This window comes from Peromyscus leucopus, chromosome 3, assembly GCF_004664715.2.
Source record: "Peromyscus leucopus breed LL Stock chromosome 3, UCI_PerLeu_2.1, whole genome shotgun sequence".
Lineage (NCBI taxonomy): Eukaryota > Metazoa > Chordata > Mammalia > Rodentia > Cricetidae > Peromyscus > Peromyscus leucopus.
Genome location: NC_051065.1, coordinates 138232473 through 138252693, shown reverse-complemented (window position 1 = coordinate 138252693; position 20221 = coordinate 138232473). Strand labels below are relative to the sequence as shown.

General features: G+C 46.1%; 2 protein-coding genes across 2 annotated transcripts; one reads left to right on the top strand and one right to left on the bottom strand.

Annotated features, from left to right (window-relative positions):
* Positions 1-660: 660 nt before the first annotated feature.
* Positions 661-1568, bottom strand: LOC114695052 (phosphatidylethanolamine-binding protein 1). The gene has a single exon (XM_028872248.2). It carries the CDS (start codon positions 1522-1524, stop codon positions 961-963), a length of 564 nt encoding a protein of 187 aa, XP_028728081.1. The 5' UTR covers positions 1525-1568; the 3' UTR covers positions 661-960.
* Positions 1569-10032: 8464 nt separating this feature from the next.
* LOC114695051 (sorting nexin-19) lies at positions 10033-14492 on the top strand. Its single transcript, XM_037204321.1, is given in 16 exon segments — positions 10033-10709; positions 10712-10813; positions 10816-11047; positions 11049-11155; positions 11158-11235; positions 11238-11283; positions 11285-11366; positions 11368-11488; positions 11653-11922; positions 11925-12006; positions 12008-12114; positions 12353-12432; positions 12703-12795; positions 13177-13219; positions 13222-13291; positions 14279-14492. Coding segments are annotated over 16 exon segments (1935 nt in total). The 5' UTR covers positions 10033-10501.
* Positions 14493-20221: the final 5729 nt, after the last annotated feature.

Below are 20221 nucleotides of genomic sequence, written 5' to 3'. Positions count from 1 at the left end.
AGATAGAAGTTGGAAGGTCAGAAGTTCTCGGCTAGCCTAGGCTACACGAGGCACCATTTCAAGCAACAAAATTAGAACAATAAACAAACAGTAAGAACCCAGAAAACTTTAAGAAATCAATCTACCAACCAACGTGTCAAAGTAGATCCAACAAATGAGTTCAACAAGGTTTTGAGATATAAAATCAATACAAAAAAATATCCATTGTATCGGGATTTTTTTTCCCTTTTAAATTTTTATTTGACAATAAGCAAACAGAATTAACAGTTCCAGATTAGCTCTTCTTGCACCAGTGAGGAGCAATTGACTTAGCAGGAATTGAGTTAAGGACTCCTGTTGACTGTCATCCAGGACTGCAATCCAGGACTGCAGCAGGGCGCCCCGGCCAAGCCAGGTCACAGCAAAGCCATCTTCCTCATTGCTTTTCCCAGCTCTTTTTAATGGAGCCACAAGACACAAATACTTGTTTAGCTGTACTGTCTGGGATTATCCAGGATGGAAGTCTCTGGTTGTGCTGGCGGAGACAGGACTTAGAATGAGTCTCATCAGATGGGGCCAACTGTGCAACAGCTCCTGATCAGAATGGAGGCTGAGGCATCGCACCTGTCTCTTCATAAGGACGGATACTTAGCCATCTTCCTGTAGACCTGGTCTTTTTACTTGGGTTTTTTTTTTTTTCTTCTCTGCTTTTGGAGTTACTATCTTCTTTTTAACAATATAACAACCCCATCATAGTGCCAAATATTCACCAGATGGAGCTTAAATTTGATCAAAACAAACTGGGACATGCAATTATTTAGAGTCTTTAGGGCAAACAACAAGCAAGAGTCACCCTAAACTACCACTCTACGACAGCTCGAGTCTCCCGTTTGCAGGATGGGAGTGAGAAGAGGAGAGACGTGCCACTCGTTCAGACGACACTGCAGGGCGGTGGCCAGGACCGCCAAGTGACTGACTTCCCTATTTTCCAGACAGCTGCTTGTGCAGCTTGGGCACATAGTCATCCCACTCGGCCTGGTAACACGTGCCGGCTACCGGGGCTCCCAGGTGATACTTCTTGCGGAAGGCCGCCACCTTGAATTTGCCGCGGTGGTCTCCTGATCGGTTGCTGAGAACAGGCTCGTCACACTTGAGGGGCTTGTCCTGCTCGTACACCAGCCAGACGTAGCGATGGAGGCCGGTGCCACTGGGAGGCCCGGAACCCACATAATCCGAGAGGACCTTCCCACTGCTGATGTCGTTGCCCTTCATGTTGACCACCAGAAAATGGTGCCACTCCCTGTACTTGGGGTCTTTCCTGCTGGGAGCATCGGGGTCTGTGAGGACCAACGTGTAGAGTTTCCCTGGGTCAAGGCCATCCCAAGAAATGCTGCTGGGTCTGTTCTTAACCTGGGTGGGTGTTAGCACTTGGCCAAGTTCATCCACTTCCACCCCACCATAGGTGACCCGCAGTGGGTGTTGGGGCCGCTCATCCACCTCCTGTAGGCTCAGGGGCCCGGCCCACTTGCTGATGTCTACCGGCATGACTAGAGGCTGTGGTGGCGGTTAGGTAGGAACAACTGGAACCCACGTGCTGTGCTGAGACCTGCCTGCTGACCACGTGAGCCCTGCAGCCGCGGGGGGCACACCCCTTTGCATTCTTTTTTTTTTTTTTTTTTTTTTTTTTTTTTTTTTTTTTTTTTTTATTTTGAGACAGGGTTTCTCGGTGTAGCTTTGGAGCTTTTCCTGGAACTCACTCTGTAGCCCAAGCTGGCCTTGAGCTCACAGAGATCCACCTGCCTCTGCCTCCCAAGTGCTGGGATTAAAGGCGTGCGCCACCACCACCGCCCGCCCTTTGTATTCTTATATACCTCAATGAATGATTCAAAGAAGGGTATTAAGAAATCAATTCAATTTTTTAAAGTGATAAAATTAAAATACTCAAGAACAAATTTGACAAAAACTATGAAAACCATAGTGTGAAAAGTACAAGAGATTGTTGAAAGGTACTGAACGGGCTTTAGATCAATGAAAATCACTCCATGTTTGTGGGTAAGACTTAAGAGTTAACAAGTAACAAGCATCCTTTAAGATGGTGTGTGGATTCAATGAAAGTCCTATCTAAACCGTTGTAGGCTTCTTTGTAGAAACTGTTGAGTTTAAAATTCGTATGGATGGATTTGCAAAGAGCCACAACAGTTAAAGCTATCTTCAAAAGAACAAAGCTGGAAGATTCACGTGTTTTCTGATGTAAGGTCAGCACAAAACAGTAATAATTGAGGCATTGGCATACTGGTACAATGGGAGACACAGGGATCTGCGCATTGCTTTTGAATCCAGATGTACACTCACGTGAAGCGGTTTTCAACAAAGACGCAAAGCACTCCACAGGGAAGAAATCAGTCTTCAGTAAGTGATTCTGAAATCACTGGATGTCAACATGCAAAAGAATAACATTGTTATTCTAAACCTAAACACCAGAATCCTAAACCTAAATCCCAACCTAAACACCAGATATAAGTTAATGTGAAATAGAACAAGAACTTAAGAATTTATAAACAACTATTAGAAGAACACATACGGCTACATTTTTATGACTTTGGATTTGATAATGGATTCTTAGCTATAACACCAAGATTCAGGGTGGCAATGGCTCAGTGGATAAAGGCACCCACTGAGAAGCCTTAGGACCCAGGTGGTGGAATTTGTTCTCTGGCCTCCACAGGTATGCCATGGCAGACACACACACACACACACACACACACACACACACACACACACACACACACCAAACAAAAAAAAAGTAACAAATAAAAAAACCAAATAAATAAAATACACTAAGACATGAACCACAAAAGAAAAAGACAAATTGAACTTCATTAAAATGAAAATATATTCTGTGTTTCCAAAAGTATTATTAACAATGAGAAAAGGCTGAAATGGGCCAGCAAGATGGCTCATTAAGTAAAGGAGACTGCGCCAACATGACCATCTGAGCTTGATTCCCGGGCCCCACATGGTAGAAGGAGAGAACTAACTTGCATAGGTCGTCCTCTGACCCCTGCACACATGTAGTAGCACATCCCCCTTGACATCTGCACTAAATAAAAAAATTTTAAATGTTATTAAAAACAATAGAAGGCAATATATAAAATGGATTTTTAAACATTTTGCTGATCACATATTTGATAAAAGTCATATCTGGAGTCTGTAAAGAATATTACCAAGTCGGGTGGTGGTGGCACACGCCTTTAATCCCAGCACTTGAGAGGCAGAGGCAGGTAGATCTCTGTGAGTTCAAGGCCAGCCTGGGCTACAGAGTGAGTTCTAGGATAGCCAGGGCTACACAGAGAAACCCTATCTTGAAACTCTCCCCCCATCCAAGAAAAAGAATATTTACAATTTAATAATAAATTCCAACTAATTTAAACAAAGGGTTAAAGCCTGGAGCAGACATTTCTCTTAAGAAGAGATATAAATGATCAAGATCACAAGAAAAGATGGTAGACATTGTAAGTTATCAGGAAAATGCAAACCAGTATCTTAATGTCAGTCATATCCACCTAGATCTGCTAGAACGAAAAAAAAAATGTCAAATACAGTAGGTGCCAGAGGGTACATGGAAAAATAGAAGTCCTCAAAGACTCCTGGTGGAGAGGAGAAATGGTACTGTTTGCTTCCCAAGTGACTGCCCATAAAAGTTACTTTACTGCCCAGCATCGGCTTCTGTATATACACCCCAGAGAAGTTAAAATATATATCCACATAAAAAGTTGTATATCAGTGTTTATAGTAACAGTATTCACAATAGCCCAAAGTTGGAAGCAAACCAATGTCCATGAATGGATGAATGGATAAGCAAAATATACTTATATACAATGAGAACAGTATTCTACTCAGCCATAAAAGGAAATGAAGTTCTGATACATGCTATAACATGGATGGACTTTGGAAACATGATGGTAAATAAGGATCAGTTAGAAAATGCTACACTCTGGGCCAATGAGATGACTCAGTGGGTAAAGGTACTTTCCAAATAAGACTGGTGATCTGAGTTCCATCCCCAGAACCCACACAGCGTGGACGAAGGGAACAGATTGACAAAGCTGTCCTCTGACCCTAATCACACTGTGGCACGTGAGCCCCCGCCCCTGAATCATGCACACACACACACACACACACACACACACACACACACACCAATAAATACACTTAAGATAAAAAAAAAAACACAGTCTATATGAATCCACTTCTATAAAATATCTTTAAAAGGCAAATCTTCAGAAGACGGATCTAGAGTTCTTCAGTGGTGGCTTTGTGTGGCAGCTGAGGAAATGAGCAGACAGGTGAAGAGCACAGGGTTCCTTTTGCCATGAAGAAAATATTCTCAGTTTCAGGGTGTTGGTGGCTTACATGTCTCTGACTATCACAAAAAGTCACCAAAATGTAACTTTTAAGTGACTGAATTATTTGGCATGTGAATTGCATTTCCTTAAAGCCGTTATGTAAAACAAACAAAAACCTGAAAGACACTGACAGTGAAGTCTCCCTGGGGGAATGGTTCTTCTCTCTAGGCGGTCCTGCCTGTTGTCAGGTGGCCACAGCTCCTCACTATGTGGGCTTCTCCCCTGGGACACTGAATGTACTTACAGACAGCAGCTGTCTTCCCGGAGGGAGTGACCCAAGACAGAATGAGGCGAGAAGTGCAACACCCAGCCTAAGCCTGGAGATGACTGCAGAGATGACTGTGCAGGTCAGTCCTGGCAGTGTGGAGCGGCTTACCAATGATGACAATATCAAGGCTGGCAATCCTTTGGAACCAGTTGGAGCCTGGATGGCACTGCCTTGCAGGAAGCTTTCATTATGAACTGGGGCAGTAAGTATAAGACACTTGGTAAATGTGAACCCAGCAGGTAAATATTAAATATCCATTTTATTGTTGACCTAGGTGGTCGAAAGCTAGATGTGGCTTATTCGTGTTTATTGCTTTACTCAGGCGGAGCTCATAGAGTCCTAGAATTCAGGGACTATTAGTGCCTGAAAAATGAGGTATTTTTAGAAATTTTTTAATTTACATTTTTTTCTAAGACATAGTTTCTCTGTGTAATAGCACTGGCTGTCCTAGAACTTGATTTGTAGACCAGGCTAGCTTCAAACTCACAGAGATCTCCCTGTCTCTGCCTTCTGTGTGTTAGGATTAAAGGTGTGTACCACCACCCCTGGCACATTTTGTTTGTTTATGAGTGTGTGTGTTTAGAGACCAAAAGATATCTTGTGGGAGTCAGGTCTTTCTGTCAAGTCCAAAGGAAACTCCATTTCCAAAAGGCAGAAGGGACAAATGGCTACCTATGGTGCCTAATAGGTTTTCTGCTCCCCCCAGCCCCCCACCCTCCGGCCCCAATAGATTTCTCCACTGATGCAGTAAGCCAGATCAAGCCAAGTTGAAAAAGTACAAGAACAGGTTTATTTGAGCAAAGCAGCTCCCGAGCAGGGTCTCCAGTCCCAGAGATCGAGGCCGGAGAAGCTGCATCCACAGGGAGACTTTATAGGTTGTAGGTGTGGGGTGATGATGTGTCTACCATAAGCTGAGTTTATGCCCAAGTATGGTCAAAAGCTGAGCACTTAGGCGGGGACTTGGGTCTTCAGGGGAGGAAGCTGCAGTAGCCTCCAAGAATGCTGAACTGGGCCTTTTGTGCCTTTCCTTTGTCTGGAGGCTCTCTGAGTGGGTGGGGCTTGGAGAGAGACAGGAATGGGGCTTTCTGGATCATGCAGGGGAGAGCTGGAGGTTACAACTGAACACCCATCAGCATTCCAAAGTATATGCTGGCTTCTAGGATCCCTCAGTATCACAAGTCCCTGTTGCACATTTCAAAGATCATGCTAGCTATCCTCCTAGCTCTCCTCCCCTCCTCCCCACCTCAGACTTCCCCAGCTCACAGGCTTCCCCACCCTCAGCTACTCATTTTCCTCATAACCCTGCTATTTTGGCTGTGCTCTCTGTCTCCCTTCTCCCTTCTCTCTCTGTCTTCCTCCTCCCCCCTCTGACCTCCTGCTCTTCACCCACCCACCCATCTTCTCTTTGCTCCCCATCTCTCATGTTTTTGTTTCTGTTTTCCCCTCTCTCTGCTCTGCTCCTGCTTCTCTCCTGGCCAGGTCCAGTCTGCTGGCCATGTTCTGTCTACTTCCTTCTCTGCTCTGGACTCTTCCAGATGCCTCTGGCTGTTCTCTCTCACATCTACAATAAAAGCTTTACCCTTAACTAGACCATAGAGCTGTCATATCATCAGTTTACACTTCTGCCGTGTATCCTAGGGACTGAACTCAGGTCACTGGGCTTGGTGGCCTTGGCTTGCTGGCCCCCTTGAGGTATAATTTGGAGACTATGTATCTCTATTGGCGTTTAGCTGACAGGAAGAAACACAGATGTGAGGGGAAGCTGGTAAGTCTAGCATTTACCAGGAGCAAGGCCCAGAGTTCTCTGGCCTTTTCGCCTCCCTCGTGAAGTCAACATGGATTTATCTCTTCACAGCTTTGTTATGTGGGCTGGGAAATATGCTGCAAAATTAACAGAAGGAAAGAGCAAACCCAGGATAGACATGCTGGGTGAGTCTGGGGAGAAGCACTTTACCCCCCTCCCCCACTTGTGTGGCTGTGTGGCGGCTGGCTCTGCTTCAGGCCAGTCCCAGGGGTGCGGTTTCAGACAGGATGGAGATGAGGGTGTGGTAGGCAGATGTCTGTGATCCCCTAGCTCCCTGCCCTTTCAGCCACCTCTCCCTCCCATGCTAATGGCTTTGGAAACACAGCACTCTGAACCCTAGAGGCCAGCTCCAGGGCCACTGTGAACCTCAGACTGCTTCCTGGCTTCTCTTGCTTAGGATTCTCACAGGCAGCCTGTAGAGTTCAGGTTCAGCACAGTTTTAAGTGTGGTTCCTGCCATTTAGGACATTTCTTTAATTGACTATGTATTTCCATTTCACTTTCAGAGTCTGGTACATCATCTCCAAGGGTTTCTTAGGAAGTGTCCACACTCATTTAGCTCCGGCTGATTCACTCAGCTGTGTGAGAGATTTCATGCTTTTATAAGTCGCTTATCTGAACAAGACCCACAAAATGGCAATGTTAGTGGACATGTCAGTGCAGACAGGGCAAATTCCATGTGGTCCTACTCCTTGATGAAGAGCTGTAGATGGTCAGTGGCTGCCGAGAGAGGGAAAAGCAGTTGCTTTAGGGACAAGCTTCCACACAGGTTATCCAGTCCCAAGTGGTCAGCACTGGACACTTATTACATATTCAAACAAACAAAAGAAAATGGAGTTAGTAGGTTATATATACATATATATATATATATATATATATTATATGCATATACATACACACAGTGTGTGTGTGTGTGTAACAGTAATAAAGAAGAGATGATTATGCGATGAAAACAAAACAAATAAAACAAAACAAAACAAGCAAACCATGTTAATTAAAAAACAGCTTGCTGTTTAGCTTGAACTGTTTAGGGGGCCCCAGGCAGTGGGATTGGGATCTATCTCTGGTGCATGAGTCGGCTTTTTTTGGGCCCATGCCTATGGTGGGACACCTTGTGCAGCCTTGGTGCAGCCAGGAGGAGCTTGGACCAGCCTCAACTGAATGTATCAGTCTCTGCTGACTCCCCATGGGAGACCTTGCCTTGGAGGAGGTGGGAATGGGGGGGTGGGTTGGGGGGTGGGAGGCTGGAGGGTGGGAGGAAGGAGGAGAGGGGATCTGTGGTTGGTATGTAAATTGAATAGAAAATTTCTTAATTAAAAAAAAACTTGCTTACCATCCTATTCAATTTTTCTGGAGTATTCAGGAGGCTTAGTTATTGGTGGGATCCTGGCATGTAGGTGATGCTTTCATCCTTTGGAGGTTGAAAAAATTGACCCATGAAAGGGAGATCTTTCATGTATGGCTGTGCAAGGCTAGAGGCCAGCTTACAGAACCTTGGCTCCCCAAGTTTCCTCCCGACTCACTTTCTCTGTTCTTCTGCCACAGACACCAAGGTTTGCACTTGACACATAGCAAATCTGCTCTTTCTTAGGGGAGAGAGTGATGATAATGCTTTTGCTGGCCCTGGTGGCCATCCTAAGAAGACCCAGGACTTCCCTTTGCAGTGAATGAGAGGACAGGGAAACTTGCCCGGAGACTCCTACAAGATGAGTTTAGGATAACACAGACAAAAGCCAGTTCTGGATTCTCAGCAAGCTCTTGAAGCCCAGGAGGAGCTCTAGAGGTTGGGGATTTAGCTCTGTGGTAGAATGCTTGACTAACAAAGGCATTCTGCTGTGGTGTGTGTGTGTGTGAAGGAGAGAGAGAGAGAGAATCACAAAGAGACAAAACAAACACAAAAATAGCCCACATGAGCTCTGGAATTGTTCTCGTCTTCAGAGGCTCCTTTAAGTTGGGATTGTTCAGAGAGCCTAGCTTGGCTTGGGCTGATCGTGGCCCAACCTCCTGCCCCTCTGCCCCTCTGCCCGTGGGTTGAGATTGCCATTCCTCTGTGGGCCTGTGGAGGCCAGAGAATTCCCCTTATGTAGTGATCTAGCTGCTCCTGTCTTGTGGCCTCTTCCTCACCTAACAGTTATTGTCTACATTTAAACTGTACCCAATAGTCTCTCTTTTCTCCCCTCTGGCAAATTTATTCTAAAATTTAAATATGCTGAAGTGAAGTCCCTCCCTCCGTTTCTCCCCTGCCTCGTTCTTCCTCTCTGCTCTCTTCTCTTCCCTGCCTTCCTACGCTCTGGAGCACTTGTGTAGAATGTTAATATTTTAAGACCGACTGTCCCCTTCCCACAAGCCCTCCCAGAACAGCGCAGGATATAAACAAACAAGAACTCTGCCAGATAACCACATCCAGCCTGTAGGGTCCTCCCCTCTCACACACAATGCATATGGAATACAATAGATCATTAGTTCTACCTCAAATCTTAATTTCTGTATTTTGCCTTTCCACTTCCTGTATTAAGACATTATTATTCATAGCTCTCTACTCCCACTCCAAGAAGCAACACGATCCTTAGCTTTCTGCGGGTGGCCTGGAAAGGTTCCTGAGCAGATGTTCGGGGGATTTGCTTTCAGCATCTACAGACTGAATATTTAATAAATTGTCACCTGGGGAATCTTTTCTCAGGACTTTCTACCTTTTCCCTCTGGGTTTGGTGTTCTTTTTCTTAGTTTTATGTATTTATTTGCTCACTTATTTATTTATTTATTTATTTATTTATTTATTTATTTAGTGTGTGAGTGTGGTGTTTGTGTGGAGTGTGCACATGGGTGGGTGTATGAAGGGTGGGGGCAACTGCTGTCCTGTTCTTTCACTGCCCATGGCATTCCCTGGGCACCGGCCTCTCACTGAACCTGGAGTTAGACTGCAGCCATCAAAATCCCAGTGATCCTCCTGCCTCTGACCCTCTGTGTGCCCACCTTACTCCCCACATCCCTGCATCCACACTGGGGTTAGACCTGGATTTTCACATGAGTGTTGGGATCTGAACTCAGGTCTTCTTGCCCAGGTGGCAAGCAAGTGTTCTTCTTGCTGCGTCGTCTCTCCAAGGAAGCCCAAGAGAACTGCTTGTTCCAAAAGAAAACAGTGTATGTCTCGTGACAGAAGCAAAAATGCCTTGATCCACGAGACAGCAGCAGAGGGTAGAATACTAAGTGAACTTGGCAGGGTTGACTTTGAAATAATCTGTGAAGCAGAAACTTCACCAGAATACCAGTGAGCAGGATGGAAAAAGTTTAAATGATTTGATGAGAAACTCAGAAAAGCCAAAGCAAATGAAATGCAATAGACATTCAGAGAAACAAGAAAAAGTGTTATTTGAATATTTAAAATGAACACGAAAGATACAGAAAAACATTACCTTTCATAAGTTTTTTTAAAAAGCTAAAAATTTGGGATTTTTGAATGCTATATTTTCAAGTAATTTTATTGATGATGATGATGATGATGATGATGATGATGATGATGATGATGTCAGGGTCTCTTGTAGCCCAGACTGGTCTCACATTCCCTATGTAGTCAAGGACGACCTTGACCGTTTGCTCTTCCTGCCTCCACATCCTGAGAGCTGAGACTGCAGACATACATCGCCATTCCTGGTTTATGTAGTTCTGGGGATCCGACCCAGAACTGTTTGTACTCGAGGCAAGCACTCTACCAGCTGAGTACATCTCCAGCCTCCCAGCAATTTCAGATTATGAACATACCTTCTTATACTTCAGCCTTTCATCCATGCGTAGCCATGTTCCTCATCTGTTCTAGAAGAGTCCAGCTGCACTATCAGTTACCTGCGGAGTAGCTGGAAGCTGACGGCTGTGCAGGAGTCACTTGGCTAGCCCCAGGTCAACCTCTCCGGCCATACTTACTGCGTCTTCTATCTGGGTTGCTAGTGGTGCTGGAGGGTGGCTGGGCTTCAGGGCCACTGTTTGGGCTTCAGGTTGATCTCACGGAGAAGGCTTCATCTTAGTGGCTACCTGCCCTCGCTGCCACCCAATGATTATGTGGATTCTGCCTTATCCTGCTCTCACTCAGGGAGCCATGGGTCAACCAGCCCGTGAGGAAGAGACAGAGGCGTGCATGAAAGGGCTAAGTCGGCAGTTTCCACGGTAGTTGGGCACAATGAACAACTCTGCTCTTTTCCAGAGGGTTCAGACTCTCTCTGGTTGTCATCTTCAGAGCTCCATTCAGGCAAAAACAGCCACAACAGGAAGCAGAGATGTCCACTTCAGCTCTGCCAGATGTGGGAGGCACACTGCCAGGATACCTCCCCACATCCCGATGAACACTGCTCTGGTCCTGACACCACCATACACTTGGCATTCTGAACTTGTTGCTTCAAGGGCTAGTGCCCAAGCCCCATTACTGTAGACTAGGACAGCAACCATGTGTGACGGAGCTCATGATTTGCAATATAACCTTGCCACTGATCAGCAGGCTGTTGCTTCACCTTGTACTCATGAGTATCCTTTTCCATGAGCCTGAACCATTCAGCTTGGCTTGTGTCCTGGGGTGGCCGTCATCTCTGCTACTAATCGCTGAGGCAGAGTCTTCCAGGAGGAAGAGCCCCTTCTCCAGCCACAGCTCCAGTGCTCCTAAACTGCAGTGAGCCTAGCCCACCCCCAGAGGTTGAGGAAGGCCATGAAACTATGGGGGGGGGTTAGCTGGGCTGCTTGGGGGAAAAAAAGCAGGAAACAATTTACTCTGTTTTCTACAGCCAGATATTCGAGGCTTCTGTTTTCATGTGAAGACTCAGAGCTCGAGTGCCCACTGTCCAAATGGACAAGCCAACCATCATCTCCACGACCCCATGAGTTTCCTCTCCAACAAAATCTAGGATTCCCTGGTTCCCCTGGAGGATTTCCAGAACACTGTAGCCCAAGAACAGTGAGGAAGTCAAGGACACTGAAGGAGCAGACACAGATCTGGTGGACTCCACACTTAACTCCTGCCCAGAGATCCAAATTGGTGTGGAAGACAAGAGTTAGATCAAGGAGATGCCATCTCTCTGTTGGTTGGTCTTTGTTGTTAACTTTCTAGATTTAAAGTCACCTAGGAGACACACCTCTACAAGTGTCTGTGAGGATCTTTGCATAGGATTAAAGGAGGGGGAAGGACTTTCATTGAAGTGGGAGGTCTTGATTAAGATCCTGGAGAACACCAGCCAGCTATTCCCTTATATACAGAGAAGGCTCTCATTAACGGTGGGAGCTCTATTGTGCCTCTGGGTGCACTTTCTTCCTCTTTTCCTAGTCACTTTAGCTCAGTCACATTGAGCTTTGAGTCCCTCAGGAGTTCAGGTGACACAGTTGTCATCCAGAACCTTCATGTCTCTGGCACCATCACCACTGCAAGACCACACCCATGCATACTCTACACTGAGAAGTATGAGACAGCCCCCAATGTTGAGAACAGTGTGTTGCCCAAGAGCTGGCCCTCCACACCATGGATCACCATTCCCAGGAGGTTTTCAATCTACAGAACCTTCTAGAAGACAGCCCATACTGTGAAAACTTATCAAAACATAAAGGGTCTTTAAAAGCTCTTTCCAGATCATCCATTTGGAAATGTGGACAGTGACAGAGTAGAAGCCCCCAAAGATATCATGGGTTAACACTCCTGAAGTGACACTCTGCACTGTTCCTGGTGTTCTACAGAGCAAGTTCCAGGACAGCCAAGGCTCCACAGAGGAACCCCTGTATCTAAAAACCAAAATGAATGAGTGAGCGAATGAATGCATGGATGCACGTGCCACCATGCCCAGCCTGTTTCTGAAGTTCTTAGTAAGAGAGGACGCATAGGAGGTCCTGGCTCTAAACACAGATGGCTCTTACTGCCTCTGTCAAGATTCTGTCCTTCACCACCCAACATCACCAGGACTGATGAAGAAGTGTGGGACAGGTGGGAAAGATGGAGAATCGAAGAGGGTTATCTGTTTTTGTTTCATGTTATTCTTGTTTTTGTGGTTTGTTTGCTTGCTTTTGTTTTGGTTTGATTTTCTAAAATTTTCTTTTGGGGGCGCTGCAGGGGCAAGGGTTGGATATGGGGAGACTGGGAGGTGACTGGAATTAGGCTGTATGATGTGAAATCCCCAAAGAATCAATAAAGAAATTATGTTAAAATATCTGTCCCTGGTCGCTATGGTCATGATAGTGTTGAGTGCTACTGTGGACACAGCTTGAAGACAAAAGTCTCAGAGCCCCACAGAGGAGCTGAACAATGCTGGGAATGGACAGCAGCTCCAGACGGAAGGCAAGAAGGCTTGGGAGTTCAGACTGAGGCTCCTACCAGTAAAGCTTCTCTGGCCCCACGACAAACGCCCATCGATGAGAGTCTCCAGGGACATAACATAGACTCAGAGATCCCATCTATGTCTGGGACAGTATTCATCACTGAAAAGCACAGGAAAGGTGGCGAGGAGTGGAGGGATGGGATGCCTCAGTGGTGAAAAGCTCACACTGCCCTTGCAGACGATTTGAGTTTGGTTCCCAGCATCCACACCAGGCAGCTCACAAATGCCTGTGATGCCAGCTCCAGGGGATCTCATTTCTCTAGCATCCTAGGACACACACACACACACACACACACACACACACACACACACACACACAATTAAAAATGACTTTTAAAAAGTGACAGCACATAAAGGTAGTGGCATTGTAGCCCAACAGGGTCCAGACAGAAGTCCAGAAAGAATCTCTAAAGATGATGTGGACAGTTGTCAGATACAGCCATGCTAGTTCAAGACCTCAACCGTAACCCAGAACAGAGTAGAATTAGCTACAGGTTTGGATTCTCTTGCTGTTAGTAGAGTCATAGACAGGTCTTTTGGAGCCTAGTTCAGAGGTAGCTGGAGGTATAGGGCAGGGGAATGGAATGTGTCTACAGAGTTGGGTGCAGTATCTCTGGCTTCTTTGGGCATCTCCCTGATTTGGTGGGCTTTGGCCCAAGTTTCCACAAGCCTACGAGGACTCAGGAGCAGAAGATGGTGATTGAGTCAGATATGGTGGTATACATCTGTAATTATAGCACCCTGGAGCCTGAGATGAGTGGATTGCTTTGAATTCCAGTCTAGCTTGGGCTACAAAATCGGTGTCAACCCAGTCCAGGCTACATAAAAAAATCCTGCCTCAAAAAACCAAAACAACAACATTCCCACAGGACGAAACAAAGTCAAACAAAAGAAACAGGGCTTAGGGAACAGTTCCATTAGCCAAGTGCTTGCTGAGCAAGCGTGAGAACGCAGGTTTGGATCTCCAGCACTCCTAAGTGGCAACTCACACCTGTAATCATAGCCCTGACAGGAAGATCCCTTGGAGCTTGCTCGCCAGCTGGGTCAAATCGAGGAGCTCCTTAGTGAGAGACCTTGGCTCAAAAACTACAGTGTAAAGAGGAGACTCATTGGGCAAAGTTATTGCTAAGCAAGCATGAGGACCAGAATTCAGATCCCTTACACCCAAGTCAAATTTGGGCATGGGGGCCTACATCTCCCAGTGCTAGCGTTGGGAGCAGATCTTGGGGGCCACTGGCCAGCCAGTGAAACCAAACAGTAATCTTCAGGTTCAGTGAGAAACCTTGTCTCAAAAAAAGGTGGAGAAGCACTTCAGGAAGAAGTCCCATTGACCTCTAGCTTTTACCTGCCATTCTGTGCACACTAACATGCAACACGCACGCACGCACGCACGCACGCACGCACGCACGCACGCACGCACGAATGTGCCTTTGGAGAACCCAGCTTTGCTTAGTCTGAAGTTTTATAATATTTTTCAATAGACAGCCCAGGAGCAAACAAATTCTGGCCGAGCCAGAGTCAGGTCAACCTCTCATCAACAGACGTTTCATTTATGGCTCTGGGGATGTCGTCCTGGTATTCTTGGATGTCAGTGTCTCTGTTGAAGAGGCTGACACAACCACCTCTGCCTCAGATACCTCAGGCAAGTCCCAGAGGCTAGGTGTCTCCCTTTGGAGTTATTCACACATTCTTTGAATGTCAGGAGACTTACTCAGCCACCAGAAACCAGTCAGGGTGCCCCATCTCTGGAGCCAGGCTACAGCTCACCAGGTCTCAGGGGCTCAATTCTCCCTCAGGTTCTGTTCCCTTCTATAGGAGGTGATAGGGGACAGATACACCAATTGATCGTATGCCCATTTCCATAAAAATCAAATATGATGTGCATTTGTATACCATCCTACAAGAAAGTATCAATCAATAAAGACTTAGGGCGGAGTGGGAGGGTGACTTTTCCAAAGACAAGGAAGCTTAAAACATCTTTACTTTGAGTTTCTGTAGCACAGTCATAATGAGGAAGGCTTCTGTGGAGATGTTTAAATTGTTGGTCACTTTCCTTAATGGCCTCCAGTAAGACTTCAACAGACCAGTCATGCATGAGTAGGTTCATTTGTCATGGCCTCTACTGTCTTTCTAAATTGTTACACTTTATTTGGAGTGTGTGTGTGTGTGTGTGTGTGTGTGTGTGTGTGTGTGTGAGAGAGAGAGAGAGAGAGAGAGAGAGAGAGAGAGAGAGAGAGAGAATGCATGCCATGATTCACATCTGAAGACCATAAGACATAAGGGAGCTCCAGGTGTGAGGCTTGGTGGCACCTCAGGTTGGGAGGCTTGGTAGCAGGTGCCTTCATCCCCCTCTTGGGGGGGCCTCTTTCGTCCTTCTCTCTGAGGATTTGCTGACCACAACCAGATTCCCATTTGCTCGTGGACAGGTATGCGTTTGCACAGTCCTAAACTCCCCACCTTCCACAAAACCTTAGATGTTGAGGATGTTGGTGAAAGGAACCCTGCGTATATTTCCAAAGCTGGCATGGCACTGTAGTGCAGGCCTATGTGGCATATGGCCACTTAGCACCACATCACAGAGAGTTTTCAATGTCTAAGAATTCCTTAGAAACACACAAGTAAACGACTACCCGATCCCTCTTGTGGATAAATCCTAACCTCTAATTTACGACTCACTCTCCTGTTCCTGGGTGGTTATGCCATTTTTTTCTTTTTCTTTTGTTGCTGTTATGAACAGTGTAGCAAAGACCTTCTCAGAATACAAACCTTCATTACATTCCTGTCTTTGTTTCTGTTGCATCCCCAGAGGCTCAGTTAATTACTAAGTACAAAATTATAGAGGTTTTTATACCAACTGCAAACTAGTTTTCCTGAGCATTACTAGCAATTTGCACTCTTACGGGCAGCATATGAATTCATGGGATCCTAGCTTTGCCAATGTTGGGTATCATCAAGAAAAATACGTTTTGATTATCTAATCGGAGTGAACAATATGAGCTGAACGCTGGCTATTTCGCAGCTATGCAGATTTCCCCTCAAATCTTTTAATATGGTGTGTTAATTAAAAAAGAAATCTAAAGCTGTATGTGGTGACGCATACCTGTTAGCTTAGCAATTGGGAACTGAAGACATGTGGATAAGGCATTTAGGGCCAGCCTGAGCTCCAAAGCAAGTTTGAGGCCAGCCTGGGCAATATGATATCCTGTCTTTGAAAAAAAAAATCTTTTTAAAAGTATAATTAGATATTTTAAATGTTTTATTCCATTCAACTAAACAATTCTTCAACATTTTTCAATATTTAACATCTTGAATTATTCAGCATTATTGACTAGATACTTTTTCTGTTAGGCATCAATTAGAAATACAAAGATAAAAAGTACATAGTCCCTTTCTTCTGAAAACTTTGCCGTTTCCTTAGGACAGTACGAGAGGGTGAAAGAGCCGGATGGATAGGAGGTAGTCTATGTTTACTAGGAACTATGCAGTTACTTAAAAAATGCATTCAGACCTAATTCTCCAACAGCTTTACAAGAACAATGATTTTTATCTATTCTATGGATTAGATATCGGGGGCTTCCATTGTGAAATGATTTGCTCAAACCCAGGATTCTAGGGATGACCTTCCAGCTCAGAAGCCCATCCTGTGCTGGTACAGCTCGAGGGTCTAGGTGCTTGAGCACAGGGATGACCATTTTCCATGAGTAGCTGAGAGCTTTCCACGGGGCCGTCAAAGGTGAGATGGAGGGGGCCTGTAGATTACAGGCAGGGAAGGTGGGGTGGGGGGAGCGCGGAGGCCTAGAGCCGAGGACCACAGCAGTGTAGAGCCGAGGACCGCAGTGTAGAGCCGAGGACCGCAGTGTAGAGCCGAGGACCGCAGTGTAGAGCCGTTGGCCGTGACGCACAGATTGTTGAAGATGGTGTTGGGCGAAGAGTCTAGAGGGAGCCTTGTGATGAGCAAGGCAGAGGTGGAGAGCTCGGAGAGCCAGAGGCTCAAGCAGAGGAGGCCACCGTTGCAGTCACAGCAAGGCTCCTCCTCATGGGTCTGACCCAGGCAAGTCACATACCTTGGTCAGCCACGCTGGCCCTGCCCACTTCTTTCTCCAGCCTCTTCCTAGGCCCTTCCAGCTCCAATCCCATCGGCCTCTTCCAGTGTTTTGAGTGTCCTGTTATCTCTCATGTTCTTTTTGACCAAATTGACTACTGGGCCATGTGTCAGCAATTGTGTGAGTGACTCCTTCCTACCTGCAGCGACCATTTCTATTTATTCAGTCAATTCCCACGGGCCTCCTTTTTATTTTATTTTTTTTGGAAACAGGGTCTCACTCTGTAATCCCAGCCACGCTGTGACTCACTATGTAGCCCAGGCTGGGACGGCAGGCTTGAGCCGCTATCCTGGTCCACACTTCCTTTCTCCTAATCACGTTCTGTCTCTGTCGTGCTCACTTTCACTTGTAATTACATATTCATAGGTACTCTCTCGAGCAACGCTTGTCTCTTCCAACAGCTGTAAGCTGTGTCGGTGGAGCAAGGGGAGTCTCTCTGTTTTGTTTCCCTGGTTTGTGGCTTGAAGCCTAGTGCAGAGTATATATGCACTTAAAACAGATTTATTTGAAGGGGGACGACAGAATGATTGATCTGAACTAGAGAGGATGATGTTAGTGGGAATATGGTGGGTCAAGAAGAAAGGAGACTGAACGTTTTTTTAGTGGCTGATTATACACAGGGATAAGAGGCTGGGGCGTTAGAATGGTTCTCAAGCTTAGTGCTTAAATAATCAATTAAGGGAACAGTTTTACCATTTACTAGAAATAGAGAATCCAGAAAGACTACGGATTGAAGCTTAGATAATGAGATCACTGTAACAACCTAGAGGAGGGCAATAGCCCGAGGACATTGTCTGCTGAGAGGAATTGTACACAGAAGGGATAATAAAGTTTGGACCCATGTCCTAAGTGAAACAACTACCTAGTTAAGAAAGCAGATGTGTGGGCTAGAGACATGGCTCAGCAGTTAAGAGCATGTACTCCTCCTGTGGAGGACCTGAGTTCAGTTCCCAGCACCCACATCGAGTGGCTCACAACTGCCAATAACTCCAGCTCCGGGGGTAATCTGATGCCTCTGGCTTCTGAGGGCATACACACACACACACACACACACACACACACACACACACACACACTTAAAAATCAAGAGAAAAGAACACAAGAGAGAGGAGGGGAGGGGACAATAGCTTTGGTAATAGAATGTGGCGGATTCTGTGTCCAGAGGCAATTTAGGTAAGAGGAGCTGACTGACCATTGGCATGCAGGAACAGAGGACAAGATGGGGACGGAAGGGTCGTGTTGCCCCAGAAGTCCCGGAAGAGGTGAACCCCGCTGCATGGAGCACTATTACTGCAGGGGAAGTGTGTGGAGCAAAAGGCAGGCAGCAACCTTTCTCTAGTTCCTTGGTGACCTTTGCAGTCAAACCTCTGGTACCTTGATCTAGGGGGCGCAGAGACGGAAGGACAATAGCAACAGGATTGTGAACAGGATGAGCAACAGAAAGATAGTCCAGGGAGATTTTCCAGACAGCCAGAGGACAGCAGAAGCCTGATAGGAGGAGAAATAAAATGAGCTATTCGTTGAGGTCAGGAGAGTGGGCAGGGCCTGGCAAGGGAGGAGATCTCAGGAGGGAGGAGAGAAGGGCGTGTGGGTCATGGGCACAGGAAGATGCTCTCCCATTGGAGGAGATGAAGGCTTTGGAGATGCAGAAGGAAGGCGAGGTGACAGTGTTAGCTGGGAGCTGATTGTTCCCTGTAGACTGTTGACACCACTGAAGTGGCCAGGGAGACCGAGTGCTAGAAGAAAGTGCCAGAGCAGGCATCTGGCATTCCAGTACTCTCCCTTTGCACCAGCTCAAGCTGGGAAAAGGAAGGAGGGGCTGCCCTTGACCAATCACCTGTCTACCAGAAAGAAGTGTCAGGGCCTCTTTAAATTGTCGCAGAAGACCAAGAACCAGGAAAAAAACACAAGAAAACAAAACAAAAAACCAGCTTCAAGAATGGACAGGGAGCGTTCCAAGATTGTGCACACAGCTGGCCCTAGCTGTGACCTGCCCCACTGCTGCCCCACTTAGGGCTGTGGGAAGAGGAGCTTGCCTGTGTACACAGGTGGGCAGATCACAGTTCCAACTTCCAACCCTGCCTCGGCCCCGCCCAGCTGCCGGCAGCCTTCCCCTCCGATTGAGAACCCGGTGTATGGTCAGGCCGGAGCACTCCGCACGTTTACTCCCATAGTAATGTCCCGAGGGCTTCCCCAGAATGTGACCTCATTCGTTCTCAGGGTACTGTGGAAATGTCGGCCTCTCTTTGAAGCTGCCAGTCTATAAATGCCTTGGGTGAGATGATTTGCAACCAAGTCACACTTAGGTCTTTGGCTGGAAAGCCAGATTCTTGTACGCATGTCACACCGCCTGCATCTGACTGTTCTGCTTTGGTGACGGGGAGGTGGCTAGGCCTGCCTGATAGATGCATTTTGGCAGTAAAGCAGTGAACTGTGGGATTAGATGAAAATGGAAAAACAATTGCATGGCGGAACCAGAACGCCAAGAGGCCAGTGTTTGCCAGCAGCTGAAGCCTGCCAACTAGAACCATTTCCTGTTCCTTCTATGAGTCAGGAAGCCAAATCTATTTTTTTCTTGTGGTTTTCAAGCATAAGTTTTTAACCTTTTTTTTGAAGTTAGTGTGTATTAATTGAGTTTTCATTGTCAATCACACTTCTGCTGGAATCTATAGACAGTAGCAGCAGGTATCATGCACATATCTTGTGTGTGTGTGTGTGTGTGTGTGTGTGTGTGTGTGTGTGTGTGTGTGTGTGTGTGTTAGGGACTGGGACAGAGACAGGAAAGAGAAATATCTAAAACTAGCCAATTTTGAGCAAACCTCATGTCTTGAATGAGGAGGGAAGCAGCCTGCTTCCTCCTGCTTCAATGTGGACGCTGGCAGGCCCACCCCAAGGTGAAGGGCGCTGAGCAGACATGTGACCCTAGCCAGGTCACCTCATCTCTTGGGCTTGTTCTTTCCTGGAAAAAGATGTGATTGCTGCACTAGGTACTTCTGAAGGTCTGACCACTTTGAGTCATCTCTGAGTCCAACCTTTTTTTTTTTAATTACTTTTTTGACTTTTTGAGATTATGGTATAATTATATCATCCCCCTTTTTCTTTTTCTTCCTTCAAGAATACATTATTTAAAAAACAAAAAAGCAGAAATTGCTGAAATGGGAAGAACAATTTCTTCCTGGAAACCTCTTCTCTGAGGATTAAGAGGCTATGAAATAATGCCATTTTTCTCAAGGGTAGATTATGTTCTGTGGTATTTATCTAGGTGACTACTCAGGTAACTAGCTGATAAACCAAATAACCAATGAGCCAACTAACTAGGCA